This window comes from Coenobita brevimanus, chromosome 16, assembly GCF_032717465.1.
Source record: "Coenobita brevimanus isolate Jiangsu-jjx chromosome 16, ASM3271746v2, whole genome shotgun sequence".
Taxonomy (NCBI): domain Eukaryota; kingdom Metazoa; phylum Arthropoda; class Malacostraca; order Decapoda; family Coenobitidae; genus Coenobita; species Coenobita brevimanus.
In genome coordinates, this window is record NC_136969.1 from 9474251 (window position 1) to 9486780 (window position 12530).

Genomic DNA, 12530 nt, shown 5'->3' on the forward strand with positions numbered 1-12530 from the left:
GTTGGGGGTGGGGTTACGAGGGGTAGACCAAGAAAGACATGGGACGAGGTCATTAAGTCTGATCTCAGGGTTAAGGGACTGAACAGGGAGGCTGCAATGGATCGTGCAGCATGGACAGCCGCCATTAGGTGACCAAGGCCGACACATGCAAGCATGTTGGAGCCTTTAAAAACGAAAACGATGAAACGAAAACGAAAGTAAGTCAAAAAAAAAAAAAAAAAAAAAAAAATCTTTTCCACTAAAATGAAGCATGTGAAAACAATAATGGGTCTTAAAACAATGACAGTTATTATGAAAGCAACAAAAAAATGCCCTAAACTAATCTTAAAAGAAAAGATACCGTTGCCTCAAGCCAGTAAATTTTTTTTTTTTGCTAAATTCCTGCTGACCGAGAGGTATTCGGTGTGTTTTCATGCTGCCTGAAATATAGTGATCTGTAAATACCAAAAACGTAGAAAGTTAAGTTAATAAAAGACACTAATTACATTCGCACAAAAATGTTTCTTACGGTTAGAGAGGTTGGTTGTGACGATCGTTGTGCTTTCATGTTCGGTGTCTGAAACTTATGCATCAGAGAATATTAAATAGATGGAAACTATCCTGATCTATAGCTGTCAGTATAAAGTGATAAAGGATTAATATACGTCTCCCCAATAAAGGTACACTGCTCGGTCAATGGGGGTATAACATGACAGGAACGCGTTGCATCATAACTAATAACAACGCGGTACCATATGACTAATAACAACACGGTACTATGTCACCAACAGCAACATGGTACAATATCACTTACAGCAAAATGGTACAGTGTTATATTACCAACAGCAACACGGTGCTATTTCACTGACAATAACACTGTACCGTATCACGAACAACAATAATGCACCATATGCCTAACGCTGTACTACATGACTAACACCAACACAGTGCCACAGAAGTCACGATCAAAATGTATAGGAAGGTGAAGCTGAAATGTGATCTCTAACAGCCTGGAGCAACATCTGACCTCTGAGTGCTGACCGGCCTCCTTGGGCCGTTATATAAACAGTGAACACCTTACCCTCCCCTCTCACTACACCACCCAGTAAACAACTTCCATCCCTTCTAACCACATCAGTCAGTGAATACATCTCCCTCCCCTCTCATTATGCCATGACAATATACTTACTCCAAGAGATCAACTAGACAGATCATCTAAATTAAATAGATTAACTGGGATACTGGAGACATGTCCACATATCTTCATGATGATCCTCCCATTAGTGTTATATAATACCCTGGAGAGATAGACACAGACAGACAAGTGTGACTACATAGCCCTAACCTCGATGGTAGAAGATACTGTCACGCAGAAAATGATGTTGCTGTACGTGTATACTTAGGTCACTAACATTACTCCATAGGCAGTGGATAATGAAACAAAAAAAGACTAAGATTTATTAATATATATTCTTACACAAACCTAAAAGGTGATACCCATGAGAATACACTGCGGTGAGTGATACTGGAAGCAATTCTTATAGCTTGCCATTTGTACAATTTTATATATAATTCTAAAATATTTGTGAATTCATTTGATTGATTAGTATGCACTGCTTTCCTTATCAAACTTAAAATGAAGTAAGTAAATCATATGAAGAGCGTTGTCATGAACGGTGATATGTGTGGTCAGTGATGGTGATAGTGTTATGTGTCTTAAGCGGCCACCTGACCTTTTGGCCCCACCTGGCTCCACCACACACCAGCTCCATCACCAGCACCACTACAGCCACTGTGAACCCAAACCCAAGCACAGCGAACATGCCCTGAAAATGGATAACGCGGGATGTAGGTCAGTGATCTTTTCACAATGGACTAAACTAATAATACCCTTTTTAAATGTGTAGTCAGTTCTTACAACGTCACACATATATATCTATAAAAGACCTATTAAAACAATTATTTATCTCGAACTGATCCTAAGGCCACGGTAGGGATTGAATTATTTTCTGCTGCCCCATATTCTTGCATAGCTTTGACGTTTAACCCTCCCTTACACTCACATAATGTCAGTATAGACTACTTCTCGGAGGACGATGTGGAGATTCATAAACTTTGTCCATAACTCGTGTGTGTCTTCAGCACGCACCGACAACTGCCCTAACACTTCAGCATAGGATACTTCAATGTACCAGATATGAAGTCAAGTTCACTGTGATCCAAAAAATATACCATGGGAAGATAGGGGGGTGAGGTAGTGTCCGAAGTACGTAGCTAGAGTCGTAGTTATAAAAGTCAGGTTTTACTGGAGTCTTTAACTTTTATCAGAAATACCTACCTGCATAATTAAATGTGATGCAGTACACATTTAACAAGAAGGCATTAAGAGATGCTCATTACTCAATTACACACACTCAGGTTTTTCAAACTTTATTCCAATGAAGTATTTTGTTGCTTATTTATTTTTTAACCTTACTCTCCTAGTAATAGGGTAAATGAAAGCTATGTTCAGCCTCCCAGGTAAAAAAAAATCTTTCGTGAACCGAATAAAATCGTCTGCGTGTAATAATAAAATGCAACATCAGACTGAGGGGGATAAAAGGTACAGTGATGTAAATCTATCCTATTTTCAGTAATGAAGGAAGTTACTGTCATGGCTTACCCAAAGACTGGTGAGTGAGAGAATGGTGGTGACGGTGATGATCCTGGGTGGGTTCTTGCACATGCTGGAGTTGTGTTCTGAGTACTTCATCCATATATCATACAGCCCTGATTCCACCAAACTGTAGGATCTAACCAAAGGAAGAGACAGTTTTATGTCTGTATGTGAGGAATAACTCGTTAAGAAAAATGAAGGGTGAAACACTGAGCTCTCGTCTGTTCTTCCATGACATCTCGGTATGTTTGTATGTGTATATGTAAATCTGTCATATATCGAAAGACCTTCTGTGAAACGGACCAGATTATAAATATTTGTTACGTTTTATTTTTATTTTTAAAAAGAGTTATACGCAAAAATTATTATCTGTAGCACATCATCGCTTATTTCACTAAATTGGGGCACTTACAACGTATTTATCCTTGGTAATAACAGGCTGTTCTTCTGAGTCACCATGGCCTCAGGGTTGGTTGCGTAGACGCTTCGTGAAAGGTAGAAATCACAACGACCTGAAAAAAGAGTTACCAGATATTATTAATACAAAAGCGTAGATATGCTATTAGAAAACTATTGGTGTTCCTTTTACAAATTTACAAGCTCCTTCTTATTTTCAAATGCCAGGCAGTGTTTTACATTTTTCTAACAATAGCTTTTGCCTCTTGTCAACAGTGGCATGTCCCTGAAATCCTCATTTCCCATATCCCTCTGGATAACAAGAGGAGTCGTAAAATCTTGACAGTTCCAACCCTACTCATACAGTTTATTTTATTTAGCACCATTTAGAGGTAAAGACCTTTATTTTCTCCCTCAGTATGATCCTTAAATTAACCAGTTTGTCAGGCGGAGTATCCGTGAGAACACTTAATTCATTCTAACTCAAGACAGACGACTGAGAGGGGAAGGAGAGTTCTCATCTCAACCTCGTGAAATATTCAATGCACAGTAGATATTTGCCTTATGATCCTTGAAAATTCAAAGGCATAAATCTGTTAACTTAAATAACCTAACTTTTTTACTCAGCAGAGAAAAGTCTTAGTAGAAATAAAGTTTATATTACATGATTAACGTGATATAACTAGTTAAACAACAGCTTCTCTCTCTCTCTCTCTCTCTCTCTCTCTCTCTCTCTCATTGTGTGTGTGTGTGTGTGTGTGTGTGTGTGTGTGTGTGTGTGTGTGTGTGCCATTTTAGACTGGCCGCGAACAAAACTTCATATAATTGTTGGCTTCGTGCTGCTATGAAACACTGATGCATTCTATAATACAGATAACCAGGAAGATAATAAACGTAGGAGTATATAATCCCAGTAATCTTGGCGACCATATTGCAACCTGTGATAGAAAAGCTTTTGGGTAGCATATTGGTGTAGTTGATATCCAGGTCAAAGATGACGTGAGTGGCTGCACGCACGATGGTCTCCATGCTGTTGGCTAATTCGGCGTACTTGTTGTACGAGACTCGGTTCGTCCCCATCAGTTTCCCCAGTTCATGAAGTGGACCTGACTTGGCACTCTGAAACGAATAAGGCTATCAAAAATTTTCTACTTTACCGTATAAGTTTGTGGGATTTGGAAACACTAGTTTTTAGTAGTTCGAAAACAAAAGATACGTGTAAATGTTTGGCAGAAATTTTTAGTTATACATCAAACATATTGAAAAAAAAAAAGATGAACCATAAGCTAATCGCTGAAAATAGAATCAGGAACTTAATTAACGACCAATATCATAGATCTACACAGAATTAGCAGGTTTATGGGGTTTGAGAAATTGTACATGACAAGAAAAAAAAAAGTTTTATCATTAATAGTTTACCATAATTTCAGGCACAACTGGTATACTTATTACTGTTTGATGCCATTATTAACTAATATGATATCAATTAAAGTATCAGATTATAGAGAGCCAATTAGATACTCTTAATTTCTTAATTTTTTATCGTCCTGAAGAAACAACCACGCACTTCAATATATTTAATGATCAGAGTGTTTGGAACAACAATTATCCCAACATCAGAGTTGTCAAGGACGTCCTCAAGTCTCTGATAAGGTTGGTCTATGTATCTGACTGCCAGGAGGGCCATGAGATTGCCGACGTAGCTCTGTGTCAGCACCACCATCATCAGCATCCACACCCCCAGCATCACACGATCCCACCACCATCGACTCTTAGTGCTCTTTATATCTGCAAGACAAAACTTAGGCAAGCAAAAGATATGGATCACCAGAAGATATGATTGGCTGTTAATGGCAACGTTGTTAAAATAAAAGTAGTGGTTACGAAACAACTGGCTTTTTCTATATTCTCACTGAGGAAAATTGACTAGTTCGGAAACTAAGAAGCCTGGATGCTGCCTACATTGACTCAGTCGTTCCCACTTAATCTAATATCACAGAGTTCTTCCAAAGTTAGTCTAAAATTTCTCAGTGTAAACTACAACATGGCAAGCACTAGTTACCTTCTTGCAAAAGAATTCGCACACAGTTGAAGGTATTGGCATCTTTCATGTGTGGTTCTTGCATATGAGTGGGAAGGCAAAAAGGCAGAAGCAGCATCACAGCACATACTGCCAACAGTGCTGTCATCACAGCTACCCAAACCTTTGGTCTAAGAGGCAGCAGGAAGCCCCACGGGTCCACCTTAGGTCGACCACGGGCAGCGAGAATTTGATAATTTCCCATAAACACAAATGGAGAGTAATCTATCCAGTGGCTTCTGGTTATATCCATGAAAAATGGTCCCGGAGAAAACTCCACTTCCTGAAATGTGCTTTTGTAAAATATAATGAAGAATAGTAGAATAAATTAATGTACGTCGGAATATATTTTTAAAAAGATTATCCTTTTCCACAATATACTATGATGAGTAATTCGTGAAAAGGCTCATATATCGTTTTCTTCTATCTATATATCTAGGCTACTTCCCCCAAGGAAAGGGAGGCAGCCGAGACAGGACTACACACTCCCCATTTACTCATCCATTCAAACACATTCATTCGCATCTTGGCCCCAAAGAGGAGAAGAGACAGTCCAAACTGCACCACACCACACAAGGGTCAACTCCGCAGTGCAATCAGTGACATCCGCAGCAGGGCCCGACAGCAGAGCTGGTTTACCCCTGCCACATCAACATAGACCCATCCCCTTACCCGCACCTGACCTTACTAGCTGATCAGACCAAATACGGGAGAATATCCCCTCAGGGCTGCGTCATCATTTATTCATTCACAATTTCTTTCCATTTATTTCTGTCACGCACAGCCACTCTTCCTTGCTCAACAGACATCCATCTCCCATCCAGCGCTCTCTTCACACTGTCCATCCATCCTATTCGTGGTCTCCCTCTCAGCCTTACACCTCTCACATCAGAGCTAGTTATCTTTTTCACCAATCACTCATTATCCATTCTCTCCAAATGCCCAAGCCATCGCAACACCGTCTGCACAATTCTACCAGCCATCTCCCGAACAACTCCAGTTCTCCTTCGCACTTCATCATTTCGCACTCGATCCATTCGTGTCACTCCACACATACTCCTCAGACACCTCATCTCCATAACATTCAAACTTTTCCTCTCTGCTACACCCATATTCCATGTTTCAACCCCATATAACGTAGTCGGTACCCCAACACTCTCCTACAGCCTTCTCTTTACATCCATTCTAGGCGAACGACATCTAAACACTTTTTTCATTCTTCCCAGAACCTTACCTACTTCATTCATTCTAAACTTCACTTCTGCATCTCTTCTTCCATCCACAGCAACTTGTGACTCTAAATATTCAAACACTCTACCTCATCAAGCAACTCACCATTCAAAACTATATTCATGCCCGTACTATCTGCCAACCTCGTACACTTCATCACTTTACTCTTATTCTCATTTACTTTCAATTTCCTCCCTTCACACACCCTTCCAAACTCCCCTACCAACTGTCTAAATCTCTCCTCTGAAGCAGCCACCAGTGCAGTATCATCTGCAAACAGCAGCTGCTTCAGATTCCACTCTCCACCATCAACACTCACCAGACTCAGACCTCCACCTAAAACTCTTGCATTCACCTCTCTTACAACACCATCCATATAAATATTAAACAACCAAGTTAATATCAGACATCCCTGTCGCAGGCCCACTGTCACGGAAAACCAATCACTCACAGCATTACCCACTCTTACACACGCCCTACTATTAACATAAAAACTTTTCACCCCTTTTAGTAACCTACCATCAAGTCCACACAATCTTCAAACAGTCAACAAAGCCTCCCTACCAATTCTATCATACACTTTCTCAAAATCCATGAATGCCCAAAACACATCCTTGCCTTTCGCTAAATATTTTTCACACATTTGTCTCACAGTGAACACCCGATCCACGCATCCCCTCCCTCTCCTAAAGCCACACTACTCATCACCAATAACTCCCTCTGTACCTTCTATAACTCTGAAAATTAACACTCTACCATACACCTTACCTACAACACTCAACAGACTTACACCCCTAAAGCTAGTACATTCATACTTATCACCCTTGCCTTTATACAACGCGACCACACAAGCACTTGCCCAGTCAATTGGCACCATACCTTTCACAAAGTACACATTCAACAATCTTACTAACCAGTCAACAATAGTCACTCCACCACCCTTCAGGCATTCCACAGCACACCCATCCATACCTGCAGCTTTCCCTGTTTTCATCTCCTTTACTGCCTTCTCCACTTCCTGCTTCGTGATCAAAGAATCATTCAACTCTCCCAACACATTTATTCATTGCACCCTTCCTTCCGCCACAATCTCAGCCATCCTTTCCTCCTGTACATTTAACAATCTTTCAAAATACTCTGTCCATCTCTTCAGTACTGAATATTTACTATATTGATAACGAGTTGTTATTTCAAGAGAAGTAGTCCCCGAGCTAACTATTTGAAAGTGAAATTGACAAAAAATGTTTGTTTAGGTGATGTATATGCGAAACATGAGGATCGAATTTTATGTAAAGGAAAGTATAACTACTGTACAATGCTGAATGCTGTTGAAGGATAATTAAACACTGGAATCTATCTACAACACGGCTGCATGTAAGAAAAATAATTAAATCACACAAACCGCAGGTCGACAGAAACTGATATTAATAACCACAGCCAGACAAAAGGCGTAACAAAAAAATAATGTTGCAAAGAAATGCCCAAAATATATAACTGAGAAAGAAATGCTACTACGTGCCGTAAACCAAAGAGTATTCGGTTCACAGATGCTATATATACTCTTGTTCTAACTTGACCCAAAATTGCCATTCCATATTGAGAAGTTTGCTGCAATAACAGATTAGCACTAGAAAAGGACGCTATTGATAGAGCAGTCATCTGAAAAGGAAGTCTTTTTCTGCCATCGAGATTCGTGGTATAATCTGCAAAAGGACGAAAATCTGAGCCAAGTTGAGGTAAACGGACTACAGAACTGACCTCACGTGTAATGAGTCCCATCATGCCTGTCCAAGTTCCATCGCTCTGCAGTAAGCCCCAAGTCTTGTCAGGGGATCTCATGTACGTGTATCTGTCAGAGGGACGTGATTTACTGTAAGTACCTCTGATGTTAACACCATTTTCCTTAACGAAAAATAAGTCGAGATGGTAAGTTCACATTCATAATTTATTTTCGCTAGCTTTGGACAAATTGTGCAACTAGCCAGTGTTAATTTATAGAATCAAGATAATTCCAACCAAAAAAAGAGTGTAATAAAGCAAGTGTGTATTACAGCTTACGTGAAGTTCATGATTGTGGACAGCATCTCCATAATGTTCCCCGCTGCCCCCCCAAAGGTGAGTCGTTTTCCCTCTGGTGCCATTGGGTCATCTACTATAATTGCCGGTTGTGACACAAACTCCTCTGCTGTCACTAGCAAGTGAGGCCGGTGCAAGAACCTTTGGCAAGATGGTTTACGGTACAGTGTTAACTAGCAATGTTACCTGGATGATTCTATTCATGCAGGGGTGTTCAAGTCTAAACAGGGGGAATAAGGTTAAATTGGCCCATTCCAGAAATTTCACCTATTCAGCATGCTTATCTAGTTATTAATTTCTGTATGCGTCTTCTGTTCCTCCACAGGAATCATCAGATCCTGATCCATCCTCTTCTTATATATTGTAAATCAGTAAATTGGGGTATGTTATAACAATATGAGTTACCATGTAAGATCTGTTATGTACAGTATGCACCTCACTGCCTCTGTACTATATTAATATCTTAGCGGACAGTTGCTGACACACAAAGTTTACCGTAAGAACTTCTGGGGGAAGAGATCTGGTAGATGAGTGAAAGTTAGACGTTGATTGATAGTCCATGATGCCACTTGTAATGGCAGAGATTCTTGGTCGGTGAATGGCAACCATGAGAACACTTTGGTCCTGTTGATGAAAAAGCAATGTGTCCATTAATTAATACTCAGAAAAATCGACGTTATAATTTGTGTTCTTGTACTGTTGCAACTGGATCAGATGGTCAGTTATCTATGAAGATGTTAAATAATAATGTGAAAAACTTGAAAGACTCTGATAATTTCACTGAATTTGAAAATTCATTGTTTATAGCCTCGATCCCTACTATGGATTAGTATTGTTAAGAGATAGGAGTAGGCAACACAAAATAACAATCTGACTGTGTAAAACTGAGAAAAAAAAAAGTGAAAAGGGAATTGATCAAAGAGTTAAGTGATGAAAACAATAAAAAAACAAACTCCAATCTTGCAACACAAGTCCGAAAGTAAATAAAATTAGCTGAGGTTAGCCAGGGCCAAGTAAACACAATGAAAAATACTATTATAATACAAGCTAATATTATTTACAATATTTACAATGGTATAATGAAAAAGCAAAAGAATGAGAAAAACAAGTAACCCGATAATACCCTGAATAATCACACTAAAGAATTGGAACAACCCTGCTAAACGAAAGAAATAAAATCATAGAAAAAGATAACTAAACTGCACTTGATTGCCACAAATTAATAATAATAATAATAATAATAATAAAAATAATAAAGTAATACTTGCAATTGGATGCTAATAAGAAATGAAAGATATTCAGTGATATATACAATACACAATACATTGCTTCTCCTCCCTCTGTGGTCTCCAACCAAACACTACCTCTCCCAGTGCCAACCCACAAAAAACTGTCTCCTTCCAAAAACCTCCACCTTATATCCCCCCCCCCCCAGTTATGCATGCAGTAACACTCAGCTAGGCCAGACGAGAAATATACAGAAAAGAGTTAAGTAATTAAGTCTCTCCCCCATACTGTGAATGTTATAAATATCACTGGTGAATACAAATCTTCATGTCATCTGTTCAAGCTCCACTGCAAATCACCGATATTAACCTGAGGCATCCCATCGACGTATGGGTACGTTGCAACGTTTTGTCACACCTGGTCCCGTCGACATATTGGTATGTCGCACAATTGCAAGGTTCATAATTTGGACAATTTTCAATTTTCGCACGTGATTTTTGGTATGTATACACGGGACACCTTCCTCTGTTCCTCTAAAAGATGCCAGGCAGGGACAATGCCTTACCCCGTATGACATCCCTCACCCCTCACACACCACTGTCTCAGCAATTTACCTGTTACCAGTGGCCTGGCCAATAAAGACATTCAGGGCCAGAGTGATTCCTCAATCGATGACAATGTAGAGGACAAAGTTTACGTAACGTTAGAGGAAGAAACAGTCAGAAATGATGATCAGGTAATGTCACCAAAAAAGGTCAGGTATGTTGATGTGTTAGTGAGTGAAACAATGCTTATATTGCTTATATTAGTGTTTGAAAACCAATATACTTTCGTACTACATAAAAATTCGTACCAAATAAATAAATAAATACCGTTTGAGTGTTGTGGAATAGTTACCCTTCCATAGAACTCGTTTTCTTTGGAGCCAGCCTGATAGAAAACCCAGCAAGGTATGGAGTACTGCTATCTGTATCGAGTATTTTAAACCTCAGGTGAGCGATTTCTCTATGAATTTTCGATGTTTCTCAACAGAAGCGGAGGTTTGAGCCAAATTTTTTTTTTTACAAAATTGATCGGGACTGGGGGGAGTCAGTGGTGGAAAATCGGTCGGGACGTGATGGGTTAAAAACAATTTTAGTCATACCCACGTCGAGAGAGCAAACAGAATTAAATTAATTAAGACTTTATGAATATGTTAAGTAATGAACAGGCAAAAACAAGCACACACACACACACACACACACACACACTACACATAAAATACAGAAAATATATATATATATATATATATATATATATATATATATATATATATATATATATATATATATATATATATATATATATACACCTAACACTCCCACACCTAAGAAAGAAATTTTCCTTAGGAAAATTCATTCTCAAAAACGTGACAAATAATCAGCAGTGACATTGTCAATATCCTTAATGTGTTTAACATCCAAATGAAACTGCTGAAGAAATAAACTCCAACGCATCAATCGCTGATTCTTCATCTTCAAATTATTCAGAAGTTTGAATGGGTGACGATCAATCTATACAATGACAGTAGGTCCAAATGCAGGGACATACAGAGAAAAGTGCTGCAGGGCGAAGATCGGGGCTAATAGTTCCTTTTTGATAACAGAATAATTATAATGAGAAACAGAAAACTTCGTACTGAAATACCGAACAGGATGCTCTATGCGATGATCATCATCCTGCATTAACACAGCTCCTGCACCCACATTACTAGCATCTACAGCAAGTTTAAATGTCTTATTAAAGTTTGGTGCAGCCATAACTGGATAATTACATAAGACCTTGGCTGCATCAAAACTCTTCTAACACACACAAGTCCAGATGTAATTTCTAAAACAATTCAGTGAGAGGGGCCACTATTGTTGCAAAGTTCTTCAAAAAACGACGGTAGTAACCAATACTGCCAAGGAATCTCCGAAGCTTTCACCTGTTTTGTGGTACCTGAAAATTCTTTATTGCCTTGACCTTAGAGTCAGGGGGGCATACACAACCATGACCAACCACATAACCAAGGTACTGAACCTGTGCAGAAACAAACTCGCACTTCTTTAAATTTACTACAAGGCAAGCCTTAGAAAGCCTGGACAGCAAAACCTCTAGTTCTCTTAAGTGGCCTTCCCAGTCATCAGTAAAAACTACTACATCATCCAAGTATACCACACAATGCTTCATACCACCGATAACCATGTTCATTAATCATTGGAATGTTGCCGGGGCATTTTTCATACCATACATCATCACATTACACTGACATGTTTGTCCGTCTGCCACAAAACATGAGACTTCCCTAGCCCGTTCAGTCAAAGGTACTTGCCAGAAGTCTTTCTGGAGATCTAACTTGGTGATATAACTAGATGAGCCGATGCGATTGATTCAGTCCTCAAGCCTGGGCAATGGGTACGTATCAGTCTTTGTTAGCACGTTCACCCACTGTAGTATATGCAAAATCTTGCGGTGCCATCTGGTTTAGGCTGCAAAGTCACAGGGGAACTCCAGGGACTAACACAGGGGGATACAGGCCCATGGTCTAACATATAATTGAGCTCCTGACGCAGCAGGCCCACATGCTGAGGACTGACCTGATAAAAGGGCAACTTTACAGGAACGGTGTCACTCACATCCACACCATGCTGAATTCAATTGGTCGTCCCAGGGGTACTGGTGAATACTTCCTTGTAAGTTGACAAGAGGGCAACTGACTGTGAAACTTTGTCCCAAAGTAGATGTGCTAACTTGGAGTTGAGAGTGGACTCTGCCTCATCATTCTTCACCCAGCTACAATCTGGAAACTCGCAGTTCACCTCAAACTACCCGCTGTCAACACCTTCCTCAGCAGCAGCAGCCATA

The 12530-nt window shown here is 39.6% G+C and overlaps 1 protein-coding gene across 1 annotated transcript; it reads right to left on the minus strand.

Annotated features, from left to right (window-relative positions):
• Positions 1-1646: 1646 nt before the first annotated feature.
• On the minus strand, positions 1647-12312 carry LOC145390857 (glutamate receptor ionotropic, delta-2-like). The gene is made up of 10 exons (XM_080265597.1): positions 12302-12312; positions 8913-9041; positions 8400-8558; positions 8100-8190; positions 5094-5394; positions 4599-4819; positions 3970-4150; positions 3048-3147; positions 2642-2771; positions 1647-1805 (listed from the first exon to the last, which is right to left on the minus strand). Exons 1-10 carry the CDS (start codon positions 12310-12312, stop codon positions 1647-1649), a joined length of 1482 nt encoding a protein of 493 aa, XP_080121723.1.
• Between the last annotated feature and the right edge of the window lie 218 nt (positions 12313-12530).

What these genes read in the sequence shown, in the direction of transcription:
- LOC145390857 (XM_080265597.1), bottom strand. An exon ending in TCCACAATCATGAACTTCAC is followed by an intron (nt 8,191 to 8,399) that starts GTAAGCTGTAAT and finishes TCCCTCTGACAG; the next exon opens with ATACACGTACATGAGATCCC. An exon ending in TTACCAAGGATAAATACGTT is followed by an intron (nt 2,772 to 3,047) that starts GTAAGTGCCCCA and finishes TCCTTTGGTTAG; the next exon opens with ATCCTACAGTTTGGTGGAAT.